Raw genomic sequence first — 17807 nt, 5'->3', positions numbered from 1 at the left:
GGATTTACTTCATATACTGTGTGACTGTTAAAGGCCTTCAACCAGACTGCCGGGGTCCTATTCAGGCGTAGCGTTGGTGACTCACTGGGGCAAAAGCGGCATCACAACGGACCGAATACGGAAAGGCGGACTTTGAACTGGATCATCTCTCTGGCCTTGCAGTGTCTGATACAACACGAGGATGAATCATTATGACAGCGAAAGGAGAGCGATATGAAAGTGACGACCTCATCCAACATTTCTACAGCCCCTGATTTACGAATACACAGCTCTTCACTTTGAACCGCCGTTCAGGTCATGGCAATGCTGCCGCCTTTAGCTCCACTCCCTCCGCCAGAGGTGCAGAGGTCCATCCCCTCCACAGAATCGGAGCTTTATCTTGATGCCTGTATACTCCTTCTTGGGGCTCGATTGGAGACTTCAGAGTCAGTATTCAAGAATTCTGCACCAAAAGATGAATCTGCAGTGCTTTTCTTGGTTTCATTCTACCATCAACTCGCCACATCTGGGGGGAATGCTTTCCAATCTGGAGCAAAAGCCAGAACATTAAAGAAGCTCTGCTTTCTGTTAACGAGAAGATTTGTGCTAGAAATTGCTACACCACCACCTGAGCTTTTACGATGGACTTATCTCAGCGAAATGAGCTGTTGCTATCCCTCCAGCTCAGCGTTGAAAAAGCTCCTATCTGATGCGTGGGGTAAACATGAGGATTTAATCTCATCAAGTTTAGAGAAAGGGAAAGCAGGGATCATTGTACAGCTCTCTGCGTCTGACTCCAGCAGTATCTTCAAAGCTGTCTCTGATATCCGGCTATTGACTATATTGGCATCCTCGCTCCCAGCCTGTGGACATGTGCTCATGGCCGGGTCTGACTATCTGGATACTGTTGCAGAAGCATATCAAACGCAAAAACTAGAGGATATCCGCAGGTCTCTGGTTGCCAATATATATGTTGGCTTTACTTCACTATTGAAAAGCACAAAGCCGAATCTTACTCTTCTGCTGGACCAATTGTTTGGCTTAAAAGCCAGCGTCGGCGTGGGCACGCCGAGGATGAAGAAAGAGCCAACGCTCCTCTCAGATGTCATTTGCAGTTCTGACATCTTAACTCGAGTTGAACGGTATCTGGCTGTGCAGCCCCAGAAACGGGGACAAGATCTCGTCTCAAGTTTACGTACATATCAATATGAGTCGAAGTCCTTTCACCACCGATATCAAAAGCCGAAGAAGCGGATCGAGAAAGGAAAAGGTCGAGCGTCAGACCTTCCGGCATCAGAAGAAGTTCACGCTCATAAGATGTCTCTAATAAGTCAGATCCAAGACCTCTTCCCTGACCTTGGATCAGGCTACATCGTGAGACTGCTAGACTTCTACGGCGACAACCCAGAAACGATAATTGCACACCTTCTCGACGCCTCTATTCCCCCAGAGCTTCAAGATCTAGACAGATCGGAGCAGCTCCCCCCTACACCAGCAACCCGCCATGACCCTCTTCCTCCCAAATCAACACCGCCCCAGTCCCCTTCAATACCAGCGCCAGAGCCGCGCAGAAACGTCTTCGACAAAGACGTCGACCTCGCCGAACTTGCGCGCTCCAACGACCTCACCACCACCAACAACAATAAGAAGGACAACACCCTGCGCTTTGGCCGCGCAAACCCCTCCCTCACAGCCGACGACATGCTCGCAGACCGCAGCAACCACACCGCCAACAAAGCAGCCATCCTCTCCGCCCTGGCAACCTTCGACTCCGACGATGACGAGCGCGACGACACCTACGACGTCGCCGACGTTGGCGGCACAGTCGACGCCACAGACGAAGGCGCAGGGACCACAGATGAGCTAGATCTCACCCTGCTACGCGCCTATAAAGCCACACCGTCTCTATTCGCTCGAGACTCGGCAACGCGCCGCTCGCAGCCGCGGGATACCCTCAAGCGCGAGTCCGGACTAACGGATGAAGCGCTCGAGGGATGGGCGGTCATGATAATGCGGAATCCGAACCGTCTCGCGAAGCTGGAAAGTAAGCTTGCTCTTTCCGCGGGTGGTGGGTTCACGCCGGGTATTGGCCTGTCTCAGCCTGAGATTCCGTCGACGTCGTATCGTCGGCCGAAGGCGGATGGGGAATCTGAAAGTGGGACTGAAGGTGAGCCGTCGGCGTCTCCAGGGCGAGGCGGCTCTGCTCGAGGTCGTGGTCGTGGCAGCAGCGGTGGTGGTGGTGGTGGTGGACGGGGTGGAAGGGGCCGAGGTGGTGGGAGGGGTGGTGGTCGCGGAGGCGGAGGTGGTGCAGGTGGTGGTGCTTCTGCAGACCAGAATCCAGCTGCTTCACGACAGAGAAAGGAGGAGAATAAAGCGAGCCGGGCGAACCATAATCGACGGCAGCAGAGAGCTAAGAAGGTTGCGAGAGCTGGCGGGATGGTTGGGTAATTGGAATACTCCGCAGGTTATATGATAACGAGACTTTACGATTATTTTCCCTTTATCATTCCATACAGTTGGTACTGTAAATATGACTATAGATTGCTACCATTCCATATACATTACGAGCGCGGTCATGGTATTATTTGTGCATGTTTGATATGGATACAATCTGTTATATTAGGGGCATTATCATAAGGACATTATATGTACATCATCTGGATGGGCTCCAAATCATCAGACAACTGAAATGACAACCGCAGAATTATATACTGTCTATGTATATCTAATTCGACAGTAAACGAGTGGATCGCGGATTGTCAGACAAGCGGTGCGAAAACCATAACACGTCTAACGACAAAATCATAGCAATGGTCTAATGGTGATCGGAGAAAACACCCTGCTCAGCGCATGACTTCCTGCATTCTTCCAGAATCCGAACTTGCTTGGCGACATCGCCGAGTTTCCCAATAACTTCTTTGTTTCCATCGGTGAAGGTGTATAGCGCGTATGGGATACCGGTGTCGCGACAAAATTCAAGGACAAGTCTCTGAGTACGGCGCAGGTTATGGCGCGGAATACGAGGGTAGAGGTGGTGGATGGCTTGGAATTGAAGACCGCCGTGAAAAAAGTCTAGCCAGGTTGGGCAGTCAACATCCATCGTCGTGCGGAGCATCTTCTGAGGGAACGATTCGTGGACGCCTAGATCTGCTGTCGACATGGCGAAGTGGGAAAGGGTAATCTGCACGTGGACAGGCGCAGTGACCATATGCGAGATGAAAAGGAAGCCGAGACGGCTGCCCCATGTTGGGATAGATTTGTAGAGAACACCATATCCAAACCAGTACCAGAAGAAGATCTGACCGGCAATTTCAAACCAACGGTGCCACCAGGCGGGACCCTTCCTCGGTCCCTGGCCCAGTATCAGATATTCCCAACTCAATCGGTAGAGGTTGAAGCGGCCGAATAAAAGGATCGGGTAGTAGAGGTAGTTCTGGTATTTAAGCATGAAGTTGGAAAAGGCGTCGAAATCCATGACGCGGTCATAGTACGTGCTTCGCAGATTCGTGAAGAAGCGGTGTGAAATAGCGAAGAAGGGCATATGCTCGATATCCGGATCGTGTTCTGGTTCATTCGTCACGATGTGGTGAACGTTGTGGCTCCTTTTCCACCAGCCGAGACTAAGTCCCCCGAGGTAATCGGCAACCAGCATCCCGATTGTACTGTCCACATGGTAACGGTGGGTGATGCCGATGTGGCCTGCATCGTGTGCAGTAAATACCAGTTGGTGCCAGAAACATCCTAGAAGGAAGGCCGAGACCAGATACCATTCGAGGCGTAGAAAGAGGTATGACAGTCCAGCGAATAGAGTATATCGACAGGCTTCGATGAAGTATGAGAAATAGTTGCAATCGTAAAGTCCCTCGGCTTCGATCCGTTTCTGTAACTCGCGATATCTCTGTTTAATATCCTCCTGCGTTTTCGTGTCCACCGAAGGATACTTGGCGGTGTCGAAGACGATTTCCCGTCGTGTCCGGGCGTCGAGGAAAGAAGGCTTCGGTTCGGATTCTTCGCTGGCAGGAGTCGAGACGGAAGACTCAGAAGATGGTGACTGCGGACGAGCTCCCGGAGCAGCATCTACAGCATCGAAAACGGGCGACGGGGGTTGGGACTGGCCGGAGGTATCGTCGTCCTCGCTGTAGGGGGCTTTCTGGTCGTAGGGACGGAACTTCCCGCCCTGGATGGGAGGCAAAAAGTTCACCCACGGTCCCTGGATGCGACCGACCTGGAAAGCCAACATCCGCTGGCGAGCTTCTGTGGAGTGTAACCTTTTCCAGGACACCGGTTAGGCAGCTGTGCTTTGGATGGGAGGGCGGCTGGAGAACGTACGCATTGATCTCGTCGGTGGCATCCTGTCCCACCATGTGCTTGATAGACTTGTCACCTCCAGGGTGGAATGGAATCCAAGCATCGACCTTGAGGACACGGTCGTCGAAGATGAACACATGTTTCCCGTCGGCAATGAGGCCCTCGATGTAGCGGCGAGACAGAATGGCGTCCTTGCGGGAGACGGCCATCGTGGAGCGGTGCAGTTAAGCTGTGGAATATAGCGGACTAGCAATTCACCTCATCGTAGGGGAGCATAAAAAAGCATAAAAGACAGGGGGGATGCTCTGTAATCCGACAGCAGAGAGCGAAGGGGAAAGGAACGGAAAGCGGGGAGAAAAAGGTTCCAAGTTCCAACAGGACAGCCGACGGCGACAGGTGAAACGAGCAACAAAGTCCACATCAGACGATCGGATCCTCTATCTCTCCCACCTCCCACTATACCTGAACCAGTTATACAGAGCTCCATCTCCTTTTTAGCGTCCTCTATTCTTGGGCTTCTCTTCTCCTCCCCCTCCTTCTGCTCGCTCATCGTATGACCATCATGGCCTCCCTCGAGGTAACCCATTCAATGACCCAGCATTTGCCGTTCGCATTCCTGAGCCTCGGTCTGACTTTGTAGGATTCTCTCTCCCCGCTGATTCAGAAATGGCTCGAGTGGGACCAGGTTCGCACATATCTCCCTATGCCCGCCTCTTGACTGCCAGCTAATGTCGCGCAGGATCCCACGACCCGCTCGGAAATCGAGCAGCTTCGGGACTCGAGGCAGGCCGCTGAGCTGGAAAAGCGCCTTCGCAAACGTGCGCACCGCCCCCCACGACCTTTGTCGTGCTTTGGCTAATACAAAGCAGGCATCCAGTTTGGCACCGCCGGCCTGCGCGGCCGCATGGCTGCCGGTTTCTCGTGCATGAATTCCCTAACCGTGATCCAGGCGTCGCAAGGCCTGGCCAAGTACTTGCGGGATAACTATGGCGACCTCACCTCGCGCGGGGTGATCATCGGCCATGACGCCCGTACCAATTCTGCCAAATTCGCGGTTTTGGCCGCCAATGCATTCATCGCACAGGAAATTCCAGTCTGGTTCTTCTCAGGGCCTGCGGTTACCCCCGCTGTGCCCTTTGCCGTGACCGATATGCGCGCCCTTGCCGGCGTCATGGTCACAGCAAGCCATGTAAGTCGCTCTCGCCGATCCCGATGGTGGGATGCCGAACCTCCAGGCTAATAACTATGCAACAGAACCCAGCGCAAGATAATGGTGAGCTCACATGGGGTCTGTAATTGTTTCTTTGCTAACGTTCTTAGGCTACAAAGTGTCTGGTTCCACCTTCCAGCGTGTCTTTTCCCAATCCTAACATCGTTCAGTTACTTCAAAAATGGCTGCCAGATCAATTCTCCCATGGATAGGGAGATATCCGATTCGATCGAGCGGAATCTTAAACCATGGGCAGATGCCTGGACCGAGTCACCACCAGCCGGCGATTACTTCCGCCCGAAAGCCTACGAACAGCTACTGCCACGCTATACCACTCGAGTTTGGCATTATTCGGTACAGGACCCTACTTCATCCGCGGGATATATACTGATTATTTTAGAAATCCACCGTTCAACATTGGAGGCACCCAAAGCCGTTTGTCTACACTCCCTTACATGGCGTTGGAGGGCTAGTGCTCCCCGATCTGTGCCGTTCATTGGGTATTACCGACTTCACCACAGTTGCGGAACAAACGACACCAGATCCAAACTTCCCAACGCTACCATTCCCAAACCCTGAGGAAACCGGAGCGCTAGATCTCGCGGTGGAAACAGCAGATCGGGAAGGTAAAACCCTAATTATTGCTAACGATCCAGATGCCGATAGGTTTGCTGCAGCTGAGAAGGTTGAGTACGTAAAACACCCTCGCTACCGGTTGAATAATGCATATTGACTTCGAAACACAGCGGCTCTTGGTTTTTCTTCACCGGAAATCATATGGGAGCGCTTCTAGCGTCCCACCTGTTCGACTCACTTGAGAATATCGATACCGATACACGAGTTGCGGTTCTAAACTCGGCCGTCTCCTCGACCATGCTTGAGAAAATGGCAACGGCTAGGAATATCTATTTCGAGGAATCCCTAACAGGCTTCAAGTGGATGGGCAACACGTCACGGAACTTAGAGGAGTCAGGATACTACGTTACATTCGCATTTGAGGAGGCCCTTGGCTACATGTTCCCCGAGGTTTGCTACGACAAAGACGGTATTACAGCGGCTATGATCTTCTTGTCAGCACAAGCACGATGGGCCACGCAGGGCCTGACCCCTTACACCAAACTGCAGAAGTTGTTCGACGAATTTGGACACCACGAGACACTCAACAATTACTTCCGGTCGCCCAACCCTGAAACCAGTCTAGCAATGTTCGACGCTGTAAGATCTGGCCCGTTCAAATCAGAAATGAAACTAGGGTCGTTCAAAATCCTTCGATGGCGAGATATGACAGAAGGCTTTGACTCGGGCACACCAGACAAGAAGCCCCAACTTCCTGCAGATAAGAGCAGCCAAATGTTGACTCTGTGGCTTGACCGCGAAGTACGATTCACAATTCGAGCATCAGGCACAGAAGCCAAGGTCAAATGTAAGTTTCCCACCAGTGGAGCACACCACAGGAAAGTTACCAATACTAACGTCCGTAGACTACATCGAGAGCTGTGGCTCCTCTCGCCAGCAGGCCACAGATGCTGTCTGTGACACCCTGCGGACAGTCATCAAAGAATGGATTCAGCCGTTCGCCCCGCTGTTGACATACAACAAACAGCTGTCAACATCTTCAGGCCATGTTCTCCGACTTGATTAAGGCTGTTTTATGTCTAGCACTTATATATCTCTGGTCCGATAGTTACCACCAATAAATTCTGGATTGGATAGAAATTCGCTTGACCTTGACCGTTACATTTATCCGACGTAGACTCCTCTGCCCGACAGGCACATCCAAGGATATACCCAGATCAACCCAGCAAACCACATCGCCTTGATCGTCACACAACATTCATATCCTTTCACCCACCAGCAGCTAAAGCAGAGCCCTCCCTTTGTCCAACGCGGTTAAGCGAGATATACCTTCTCCGCAAATGATGTATAAAACCCACTTCCCTACCCTGTCTTCAACCCCTTCTCCCGTCCAGTTCACACCTCTCGTTTAACTTATCTTGGAATGTCCGGCTGGCACGGTCACAGAACCCCCAGCCCAAGCCCTGACCGATTCAACATCGACAGACCCTCAACACCCCGCCGCGCCGTCCGATTCCGCAAACCAGAGATCGACTCCAAATACACCTACACAGACCCAGACTCAGACTCAGATTCCGACGCTGACACAAACAGCACCATCTCCATAGAAAGGCCCCCACCAGCACTCGAATCACCAGAGCCACCAATGTATTCACGAGGCCGAAGCCGATGCAGTCGTCCAAGGGGTTCGGGATGTTCTCCCGAACGGGCGTATGTATCCCCTACCCACACTTGACCATATCTACATTCATTCTAACCACTAACTAACTATACTCTGTATCCAGCTGTTCAAGCACCGGGGCCGAATTCACAGGCCACCCACCCCCATACTCCCAGACTCAGTCGCAAACCCACGAGCACGCCCATTCCCATTCCCACTCGCACACCTGCCCGGGCTCCCCCCATCCCCGCGCGGGACCCGTTGGAAATGGGGCCTGCGGCTGCAGCTCCGGCTCCGGACATGGAAATGGACATGGAAATGGAAATGGCCACTGGCATGGACACGGGCACGGTCATGGTCATGGTCATGGTCATGGTCATGGTCATGGTCAGGCACCAAACCCACCCTCGTCCTCATCCTCCTGGCAATGGTCGAGATCCTGCACTTGTGAAAACCAGTGGGATTGTCAGTGTCAGTGCCAGGATGACGGGCTTATAATGTCTGGAGGTCGCGGGACTGGTACCGGTGCTGCGACTGCGACTGCGACTGCTGGGCCTGGTGGGTATGCGCGGGCGATAGCGCATGCGAGTCCACAAGGCCAGAGCCAGAGCCAATGTATAAGTCGGGAGTTTGAGTGTAATCAGATTGCTCAGGGATGTGGAGGGGGGTGTGGGCAGCAGCAGGTTAATATTTCCATTTTTAATGGGGGTTCGTGCGAGTGTCGGGGTAGGTATGCTTATGGGCCGCCATTGCCTGCTGTTGTATTGGGGGTTGGGAGGGGCGGGGGATGTTGCCTTAGATGAGTTCTATTTTTTTACAGGGGCCTAGACTGTGTCTTCCTGTTGGATGTTTCCGGGTATGGTGTTATGAGATTGCAAGTGGTAGACCGGTTAATTTTACATATAGAGGCCGCAGCAGTTCTATGATCAGTTTAAGTCTTTTTATTCATAACTTAATACAGGACGATCAACATAGGAAATATAATGATGTCAATGCTACAAGAATATTTCTAGCATGGCTAGGCTAGAAGGTACAAAATTGTCGGGATTATGGCGGGGGGGAACTAGAAGTGGATGGCCTTGGAGTAGGTGGCCATGGCGGCCTCCTTGAAGGCTTCGGAGAGGGTAGGGTGAGCGTGGCATGTGCGGGCGACGTCCTCGGAAGAAGCACCGTATTCGACAGCAAGGGTGGCCTCGGCAATCATCTCACCGGCGCCGGGACCGATGATGTGCACTCCGAGAATGCGGTCGGTCTCAGAATCGGCGATGAATTTGACCACACCCTCAGTGTCGAGGTTGGTCTTAGCACGAGAGTTGGCGCTGAAGGGGAAGGTACCGACGCGGTATTTGATGCCGGCGGCCTTGATCTCAGCCTCGTTCTGGCCAACCCAGGCGACTTCGGGGTGGGTGTACATGACGCTGGGGATGGCGGCGTAGTTTACATGGCCGTAACCCTTCTTGATGTACTCGATGGCGGCAACGGCCTCCTCCTCAGCCTTGTGGGCAAGCATAGGACCGAAAGTGCAGTCACCGATGACACGGATGTGGCTGGCCTTGGTGCGGTACTCCTGGTCAATCACCAGACGGCCCCGGTCATCCTTCTCGAGACCGGCGTTCTCAAGTCCCAGACCCTCAGTGTAAGGTCGGCGGCCGATGGCGACAAGAACGACATCAGCATCCAGGGTCTCCTCCTTGCCACCCTTGGCAGACTCCACGGCGAGCGATATGGTAGCACCGCTGTCGTCACCCTTGGTGACCTTGGTGCCGGTCTTGAACTTGATGCCCTGCTTGCCGAGGATCTTCTGGGCCTGCTTGGCGATGTCGGCGTCCATACCGGGACCACCAATCTGGTTCAGGAACTCAACGACGGTAACCTGGGATCCGAGACGGGACCAAACGGAGGCCTATAATAGATTAGCATCAGATTGCCAATATAACACACGGCGAGCTATGAAAAGCTTACCATCTCAAGACCAATGATACCACCACCGATAACAACCATCTTCTTAGGAACCTCCTTCAGAGAAAGAGCACCAGTGCTGGTGATGATTCTCTTCTCGTCGATGTTCAGGCCGGGGAAAGGAGTAGCCTCGCTACCAGTAGCGATGATGATGTTCTTTCCGCGGAGAGTCTGCTCACCACCCTCGAGCAGGTTGACCTTGACGGTGTTCTCGTCAACAAGCGCACCAGTACCCTTGACGTAGTCGACGCCGTTCTTCTTGAGCAGGAACTCAATACCCTTGGTCAGACCATCGACGGAGGTGTCCTTGGCGGCCATCATCTGCTCAAGGTTCAATTTGACGTCACCGACCTCGATACCGCGTTTTTTCGTGTCATGGAGCACCTGGTGGTAGAGATGGGAGTTGTTCAAGAGCGATTTTGATGGGATGCAGCCGACGTTGAGGCAGGTACCTCCGAGACGGCCACGCTTCTCGATACAGACGGCCTGTGTCGGAAAGGAAATTAATCAGCGGATACTTCAATAGGGTCGATTGAGAGAACAGAGTTGCTGAAATCGCACCTTGAGACCCTCCTGGCCGGCTTTGATGGCAGCAACGTATCCAGCGACACCACCACCGATGATAACAACATCGTGGTCACCTATACCGAGCGCATCCCATTTGTTAGCTGCTGGTCTTTCGGAAGCCCGGGGTGCTTCTCCAACAGAGCTCGCAGGGGTCGGAAAAGTCGCAACTTACCGGATTCTGAGGCGTAACCGCGAGTAGATCGTAGGATAGGGAAGTAGGGCGCGGGAACAATGTGCGAAGGGACAGGACGAGCAGAACGGACAGCAGCCCGCGGCGTCGTCCGCGGCAGTAGACTTCGGAACATGGTGAGAAAGGTGAAGGGGAGAACGGAAGAGAACAAAGGTGATTAGAAAGAATTCAGACAATCGAACCTCCAACAAAGCAGATTAGGAGGAACGGGGAAGCGAATGGCAGGGGAGAGAGGTGATCGTTGATCGCGGAAAAAGGATGTTGAAGCTTTCAAAATGGCGCAGAGGTTCAAAACTGCCAGCAAAAGGCTGGCGGGCCGGTTTCAATACCGTAATTCCCGCGTATGTAATCATCCTCAACCACTCAGCGCCGGCTTGATCCGGCTCACCGGTCAGCTTGTTCTATGCAACGAGCATATAAAGAACACGATTTGGTTTAGATAGCTGGAATCGCCTTGTCTATCTCATGAGGAAGCTGTTGTTCACTGCTTTACGTATGGTGGAAGCCCTGTCTCAAGATGTATCCTCTCATACAGCGATACCCGGCCACGCGGAACTCCCCGTCGAGTGGATAAGAATAAACCCAATCAGGAATCCATCGCTGCCTCAGTCTATACCGACTCTATGTGTTGAATGAGATCTCTCCGAATTCTGGGGATGCAGACTAAGAGTGACAATCCTGGACCAATGGCAGTCTCTCCTACAGCAAGCTATCTGCCTTGGGGTACGCAGGATCTCCGCAGCCGTGAGTATCCGCGGGTAACGCAAAACAGCATTACGGTGGCTACCATCGGCGCCTCCTATCATCGGAGTTGGGGTCTTGGGAGAAGTCGACTCCGCGGGGTCTAGAACTGTTGGTTTCGTGTCCGTGGAATTGTATTCTTAGTCTGCGTTGTTACTTGGCTATGGTAGTTGGGTCTTGTGGTCAATAACTATGTTTCTGGAGCTTTGAGAGAAATATATTTTTACAATCCAGCTGCCCGAACTTCAACAAAAAGCTACTGTATAGGAGAGGCTCAAACATAAATCACTGAACTAGTAAATAGAGCGATTTTCAATATGATTTCATTGAAATACAGCGGACCATATCCATGAGCTTTTACATGCAGGAATTTGATGGGCCGAAGATCAAAGCCAGATACTCGGCTCTTTGGCGAGGCATTTCTCACCATTTCATTTACACGCTAAGTTAAGAGTACCATGATAAATGTCCACCTTTTTGTGTTATGGAGTCTATTTATGACTGTAGTTGACACCATAATGCGGATCAGCCTGCCTAAAGATGCCCATGATGATGGAAACACCTCAGAGTTCCCTCTAGTGAATTTGCTGCTGATAATTATCCATTGTGTGATGCGTTGTTCTTGCCAAAGGTGTTTCCCAAATGTCCAGACAATAATATGTCATCCCAGGGAACAAATTCAGCCATCGCTGCGCAGCAATCTTCTAGACATACTGCCCCAAGGCTGCAAACCATGTCCTACCCGCGTATTGACGCCATCGAGAAGATGCTCAGAAATTGACATTTTGACCCAGAAACTTTGCGAGATCCACCGTGAAAAGGGTTGACAACGTTACACCCAGAGATGTTAATGTATCTTGTGTCGTACATTGAAACAAGCGTTCCGGCTGATCAAAACCCTTGGCTGCGATGTCGAGTATCAGGGGCTGATACTGGGATTTCGGCACACTGCATCCATCATGGCTTCGCAGGTTGATGAAACGTCTTGCGCATTGCGTAGAAGCACAGTTGTTTCCCCATCCCTTGAGTATAGAGTTCTGATCAAGTAATAAAGGGCTGCTGAAAAGGCAGGCCGAATCACGTTTCATGGGCACCTTGGTTAGTGATGGCGAGAGAAGGGTTATTCTTATAGAATTGCGACAGATCACGCCTGGGTGTTGAGACCATCATATCTAGAAGCCCGGTAGACAGTTGATCAACTAGTTAAAACCCACCCCCATCGTGTGATGCCATTAGAAGAGAAGACCAAACGACTCGTTCAGTTGATAAAGCAACAAGCTGACAGAAAAACAGCGAGAGTTGTTGGATGCCAGAGGAGGGAAAGAAGAGGAGAAAGAATGGTCCATGCTGTTCAGTGCGTGTCCTGTGAGAACCCGGGTAAATGGGCCGACTGCCCAATTTAACCGAATCTTGTCAGGTCGACTGTGTCGACAACCACCAACCTTCCAACTCTACCAGCATCATTGACAGATGGCGGGAGTATAAGAACAGACTTTAACACGAATTAATTCCATTATCTGATTCAATTTCGATTGACCTCACATTCCTTGGACACTCTTCATCAACTCAAAGGGGAAGGTCGGAGATAATCCGTGAGATTGGCCACTGCCCGCAAAATGGACCCCCAGACTCCCCAGGGCCCCCACAGAAGCCCCCAGAGGAAAAGCCGGACCACACTCGGTCTTCAGAGATTTGCCAATCAGTCTTGGTAGACCCTCTCCCGGCATTTCGCATCGGCCATGGCGTCCTCTGAAGATCGGACCATGAACGGCCATTTCGCCGCAGAGGCCGTCTTGGTCCCGACGGATTGCCGTTTCTCGGGCTCGTGCGGCGCTTTCCCCTCCCTCAGTCTCCAAAGTCGACGCGATTTCGCCGATAGTGGAGTTGTCGTGCCATCTCATGCTTTGTGGTGGTGGAGAATCCAGGCCTCGATTGACACTCACATTTCCCTCCGCGCCATTCATAGTCACTTTTGTCACCTTTTAACCGGGATGTAACCAAATGTGTCCATCCGACCATGGTCTGCATGGCCTCCCTGACCCTGATTTTGTCATTTGTTCCTGTCCGTCGTCATGTAGACCTCGAGACCGAAATATTTAAGTACCCGTGTAACCCCACAGATGTCAACACATCTCTCCCCGCGTGCGCTTCCCCGGCTCGTGTCAGTCTCTGCCTAGGCTTTTTTCCTGAGTCGTATTTCCTTTCTAGTCGATATACCCACGCCACCTGCTGTCACCATGAGTGACCAGATATCCTCGTGGAATGTCGTCCACAAGTTCGAGAAGCGCAGTCTTCTCATTGCCATCAACTGCGTGGCCGGACTGTCAATCCTGTTCTTTGGGTACGACCAGGGTATGATGGCTGGAGTGAACAACTCCAAGGACTATATCGACCTCATGGGTTTTGGGTACACAGAAATGAAAGACGGCCTGCCCTCTCCCGTCGTCACTGACAGCCTGCTCCAAGGCGGCATCGTCAGTGTTTACTACCTAGGCACACTCTTCGGTGCTTTGCTTGGTGGCTGGACTGGAGACAAGGTCGGTAGAATCAAAACAATTGCGTCTGGTGCACTTTGGGCCATGGTCGGAGCTGCTCTGCAATGCTCGGCCCAGAACCACAGTTGGATGATCTGCGGTAAGGCATCCATTGTCTCAACACCCTTCCTTTTCTTCTTGCTAACTGAGTTCAGCGCGCTTCATCAACGGAATCGGAACAGGAATTCTCAACGCTATTGTGCCTGTGTGGGCAACCGAAACTGCGGAGCATACTAGCCGTGGTCAGTTCATTGCAATTGAGTTCACCCTGAACATCTTTGGTGTTGTTCTCGCATACTGGCTTGAATTGTAAGCGACCTTCCTCAAGATCTCATGTACATTTAGGACATAGATTAACCAGGTGGAAACAGTGGCTTATCTTTCATTGATGGCGGCGAATCTGCTTTCCGCTGGCGTTTCCCAATCGCCTTTCAGATCATCTTCTTGATTGTGCTGTTCGCAGCCGTTTGGTTTTTCCCGGAATCCCCACGTTGGTTGGTCAAAGTTGGTCGCGAGCAGGAGTCGCGCTATATTTTGGGCAGACTGCGCGGCAGCAATGACGAAGATACTATTCGAGCGGAGGCTGAGTTCCAGGATATCCTAAGCGTCGCTGAGACGGAGAAGTCCATGGGCCATAGCACCTCCTACCTAGCCATGCTTTTTGGTTACAAGACTGGAAAGCTGCACCTCGGCCGCCGAGTTCAGCTTGTAGTCTGGTTACAAATTATGCAAGAGTGGGTTGGTATTGCTGGTGTTACCGTTTGTAAGTCACCTTTAAATAATGGGGAAAACATCAGACTAAAAGCTAATACTCACTGCTCTAGACGCACCGACCATTTTCAGTATCGCCGGATTTGACACAGTGAAAAGCCAGTGGATCAGCGGATTGAACAACGTTTTCTACATGGTATGTCTCCAGGTACCAGACCATAATGCACTACTTCATACTGACAGATCAGTTCGCTACCGTGGTCTGTGTATTCACTCTGGACCGAATTGGCCGTCGCTGGACATTGTACTGGGGAGCAACAGGTCAGGGCATCGCCATGTTTCTGGCCGGAGGCTTCTCACGTCTTTCAATCGACGCGCGTGAAGCAGGAAACGCAGCGCGGGCAGAATCCTTCGGTGCTGCCGCAGCCTCTATGGTCTTCATTTTCACCGCAATCTTCGGCGCTACCTGGCTCACAACTCCCTGGGTCTATCCCGCAGAGATCTACCCATTAGCCGTACGTGCAAAGGGCAACGCCTTTGGTGTTGTAGGCTGGAGTATCGGAAACGGCTGGCTGGTGAGTGACTCAACCCATCTGTTCAAGTATATCCTTTATGTGGAACAGTGCGTTAACTTGTACGTGTGTTTAGACCCTCCTCTGCCCCGTAATGTTCGGCGCCATCGGTGAAAAGACCCTGTACGTCTTCGCCGCTAGCAACGTGATCGCCATCCCAATGGTCTGGGCATTCTACCCAGAGAGCAACCAGCGAACACTAGAGGACATGGATCTGCTATTCGCGGCTGACACGCCGTGGGTGTGGGATGCAGAGAAGACATTTGCCCGTCTGAAGGCCGAGAACCCGGGCTATGTTGAGACTGCGGCGCGGAAAAACAGTATTCTGGATGAGGAGGCTGCTAAGTCGGTCACGCTGGAGCAACGTGAGAATGCGGCCTAATGATGAGATTGTTTCCTGATAGACTGGGCCGGAACATGACATGTGATGCGAGTAAATAAGACTATCTAGAGAGCAAAGCTAGCAGTTATCCCTGTCAAGGCAGTGCCCAATCTCGGCGCTAGATTGTCCATGTGACGCTGGTGTCTCTTATCGATGAGGCTGAGTTGTCTCGTATTAAGCCCCGACCAAGGCAACCGTAGGAGCTAGGAAGATGTTTTTGAGACTCCAGTGTAGGGTTGAATCATGCGGGGGAAAACGGATAAAAGGAAAGCGGATAAAATCCCCGCAATCTCCGGCATACTGTGGCTGGTGTAATATCACTGGCCACACTAAGATCTATTGCCGAATAGCGAATACACCAGCCACACAAGTGAAGCTATAAGGCAGAGTAGTGAGTATACACAGTGAGATAGTGAGGATATAAGTTAAACAAAAAAACACACTCAAGAAGACCACTACAGCACCATGAATAGTGAAAAGAAGTAGTAGAGGTGAAAAGCCCGGCGCCACACAAAGTAAAGATACGTGGCGGAATCGGACTCTATTTAATCCGAACCGCCTCCCAGCTCCCAACACCGAAAGCACAGCTGGCATTAGCATCACGACCAACGCTATCTCAAAAAACCTACCACTCCTTTCCATTCTCCTTCTCTTCTCACTCCTCAATTGATTGCACTTTTTGTCGTGTTGATTTTCAGCCACCATGTCCGACCAAGTCCAGGAATTACTCAATATCCCCCAGGAGTTCCTGAGGGATGGCATGCAGTTTGTCAACCGCAGCCAGAAGCGTACGTCTCCTATCCCGTGCCGCCTAGCGCGATCATTATCATCATAATCTTGCTACTTCGTGTCCGTTGTTATTTGTCTAGGACGAGAGCTAACGTTCTTGCAGCCGACAAGCGCGAATTCATCAAGATCAGCCAGGCCGTCGGCACTGGGTTCCTGATCATGGGTTTCATCGGATACATCGTTAAGCTGAGTATGTTGTCCCCGGTTCCTGCAACTTGTTTCTGCTAGGTACTAATTAGTTTAGTCCACATTCCTGTCAACAACGTCCTTGTCGGTGGCGCGTAATTTCCGACTTCGATATCATTATAATTGTTGATGGCGAAGAAGGGAGTTGAGGAATCAAATTATTGTCGATCGGCGTCATCCCGACCGGTTGGTCAATTTGGATCATCGAAATGAAAAGAAGGAAAGGAGGAGAAAAGGAATTGTATACCCACATCGCATCGCATCGCAGCTCATCTTACCGTGGAACGTGCATTGTACAAAGTCGGCCCACGACAGCGGCCGAACACAACCGGTCGAGGAAGAGGAACGAGATCTGCAGCATCGCATACTACATATATTGCTTGTATGGGGCTTGAACCAGGGCGGCGTTAGTGCTACTGCTGTTTTTGTAACTTGAGTCTTTTTTTTTTTTAACTTCGCATTTGTCCTTAATATATCCACTGCCCGAGTCATGAATCGGGACCTACTGAGTACTGAGTGCATTGTTCGCTGAGTTGTAAGTAGCTACGGCGGAGGATTCGCTTTACCCCCACGCTTGTAGGAATGCCCATTGGTGATCGGCGCTACGTGCCGTTGGGCTGCAGTGCTTTAACTGGGAGGATCGAGTCTGGACTCGAGGCTTCCCGGTCTAGAGGAGGAAAGACGTTTCAGTTGGAGGTTTGAGTCGAACTGTCATTCGACTCATTCAGGGGTACAGTAGTGCATGCGTATACTATTCATTTGAAATTAACATTCAATAATTAATCCTGAGCTCCAGCTGCACTGCAACAGTTGCAATTGGCACTTGTGCACGGTACAAGCCAGACGCGAACCAGGACGTCAAGGAGCACAGAGTCCCCGAGGCGGTGCTTTCACGACTTCCATTCTGTTCGGCCCGGCAATCCGATCTGCGCCTGTAAATCGCTCGGCAATCGCTCTTAAATAAAAGAAACACGGTGATTGGCCAATTCCAGAACAACAAGGCCTCTCTGTCAGCGCCAGCCAGCAGTCAAGTACAAATCCTGTGAAAATCACCCCAGCCTCTTTATCTCTCTCTCCGTCTTGTTCCATGCTCCATCTACCTGAAACCTTGTCATCTGCGTTCCTTCCATGATCCCTTGCGGCAATCACACCGGGACCATCCCATCAATTACACCACGCCACGCTCTTAACCATCCCCGGCTGGACCTTGGTTGGAACCTTCATCTCCCATCCGACCTAAATTAGTCCCAGCCAGTCTAGAGCCCAATCAAGCAAGCAAACAAAGAATATTCCATCCAACCCTCACCTGCATCACATCCTGGTTCCAAGAGGAATAAACCGCGTCACACCCCCCAAAACAGAAACACACTAGAAGGCCGCCCGCAGCAGCGCTAGAACCCCCTCAGCTTCCACCGCCCCACTGCTGGAGACCAACCTTCGTTC

General features: G+C 51.7%; 8 protein-coding genes across 8 annotated transcripts; 5 read left to right on the top strand and 3 right to left on the bottom strand.

Moving 5' to 3' along the window:
- Positions 1-639: 639 nt before the first annotated feature.
- APUU_70798A (ASCC2 family CUE domain-containing protein) lies at positions 640-2427 on the top strand (the record flags this gene model as incomplete). Its single annotated transcript, XM_041695711.1, has 1 exon — positions 640-2427. The coding sequence occupies one exon, from the start codon at positions 640-642 to the stop codon at positions 2425-2427; it is 1788 nt and encodes a 595-aa protein (XP_041561414.1).
- Positions 2428-2794: 367 nt separating this feature from the next.
- APUU_70797S (fatty acid desaturase) lies at positions 2795-4496 on the bottom strand (the record flags this gene model as incomplete). Its single annotated transcript, XM_041695710.1, has 2 exons — positions 2795-4247; positions 4309-4496. 2 exons carry the CDS (start codon positions 4494-4496, stop codon positions 2795-2797), a joined length of 1641 nt encoding a protein of 546 aa, XP_041561413.1.
- Positions 4497-4840: 344 nt separating this feature from the next.
- PGM3 (phosphoribomutase PRM15) lies at positions 4841-7139 on the top strand (the record flags this gene model as incomplete). Its single annotated transcript, XM_041695709.1, has 10 exons — positions 4841-4864; positions 4928-4972; positions 5027-5105; positions 5157-5476; positions 5542-5560; positions 5608-5617; positions 5668-5851; positions 5898-6187; positions 6244-6920; positions 6979-7139. 10 exons carry the CDS (start codon positions 4841-4843, stop codon positions 7137-7139), a joined length of 1809 nt encoding a protein of 602 aa, XP_041561412.1.
- A 357-nt stretch (positions 7140-7496) lies between these two features.
- On the top strand, positions 7497-8231 carry APUU_70795A (uncharacterized protein; the record flags this gene model as incomplete). Its single annotated transcript, XM_041695708.1, has 2 exons — positions 7497-7758; positions 7858-8231. 2 exons carry the CDS (start codon positions 7497-7499, stop codon positions 8229-8231), a joined length of 636 nt encoding a protein of 211 aa, XP_041561411.1.
- Positions 8232-8796: 565 nt separating this feature from the next.
- On the bottom strand, positions 8797-10564 carry LPD1 (dihydrolipoyl dehydrogenase; the record flags this gene model as incomplete). Its single annotated transcript, XM_041695707.1, has 4 exons — positions 8797-9636; positions 9696-10178; positions 10254-10333; positions 10432-10564. 4 exons carry the CDS (start codon positions 10562-10564, stop codon positions 8797-8799), a joined length of 1536 nt encoding a protein of 511 aa, XP_041561410.1.
- Positions 10565-11960: 1396 nt separating this feature from the next.
- Positions 11961-12278, bottom strand: APUU_70793S (uncharacterized protein; the record flags this gene model as incomplete). Its single annotated transcript, XM_041695706.1, has 1 exon — positions 11961-12278. The coding sequence occupies one exon, from the start codon at positions 12276-12278 to the stop codon at positions 11961-11963; it is 318 nt and encodes a 105-aa protein (XP_041561409.1).
- A 1149-nt stretch (positions 12279-13427) lies between these two features.
- On the top strand, positions 13428-15389 carry APUU_70792A (putative MFS monosaccharide transporter; the record flags this gene model as incomplete). The annotated part of the gene is made up of 6 exons (XM_041695705.1): positions 13428-13824; positions 13880-14033; positions 14096-14487; positions 14549-14631; positions 14684-15010; positions 15084-15389. The coding sequence occupies 6 exons, from the start codon at positions 13428-13430 to the stop codon at positions 15387-15389; spliced, it is 1659 nt and encodes a 552-aa protein (XP_041561408.1).
- Positions 15390-16092: 703 nt separating this feature from the next.
- Positions 16093-16463, top strand: SSS1 (translocon subunit SSS1; the record flags this gene model as incomplete). Its single annotated transcript, XM_041695704.1, has 3 exons — positions 16093-16177; positions 16282-16368; positions 16423-16463. 3 exons carry the CDS (start codon positions 16093-16095, stop codon positions 16461-16463), a joined length of 213 nt encoding a protein of 70 aa, XP_041561407.1.
- Between the last annotated feature and the right edge of the window lie 1344 nt (positions 16464-17807).

Source organism: Aspergillus puulaauensis, chromosome 7, assembly GCF_016861865.1.
Source record: "Aspergillus puulaauensis MK2 DNA, chromosome 7, nearly complete sequence".
NCBI classification, from domain to species: domain Eukaryota; kingdom Fungi; phylum Ascomycota; class Eurotiomycetes; order Eurotiales; family Aspergillaceae; genus Aspergillus; species Aspergillus puulaauensis.
Note: the sequence above shows the minus strand (reverse complement) of the source record. Positions and strands in the feature narration are given on the sequence as shown.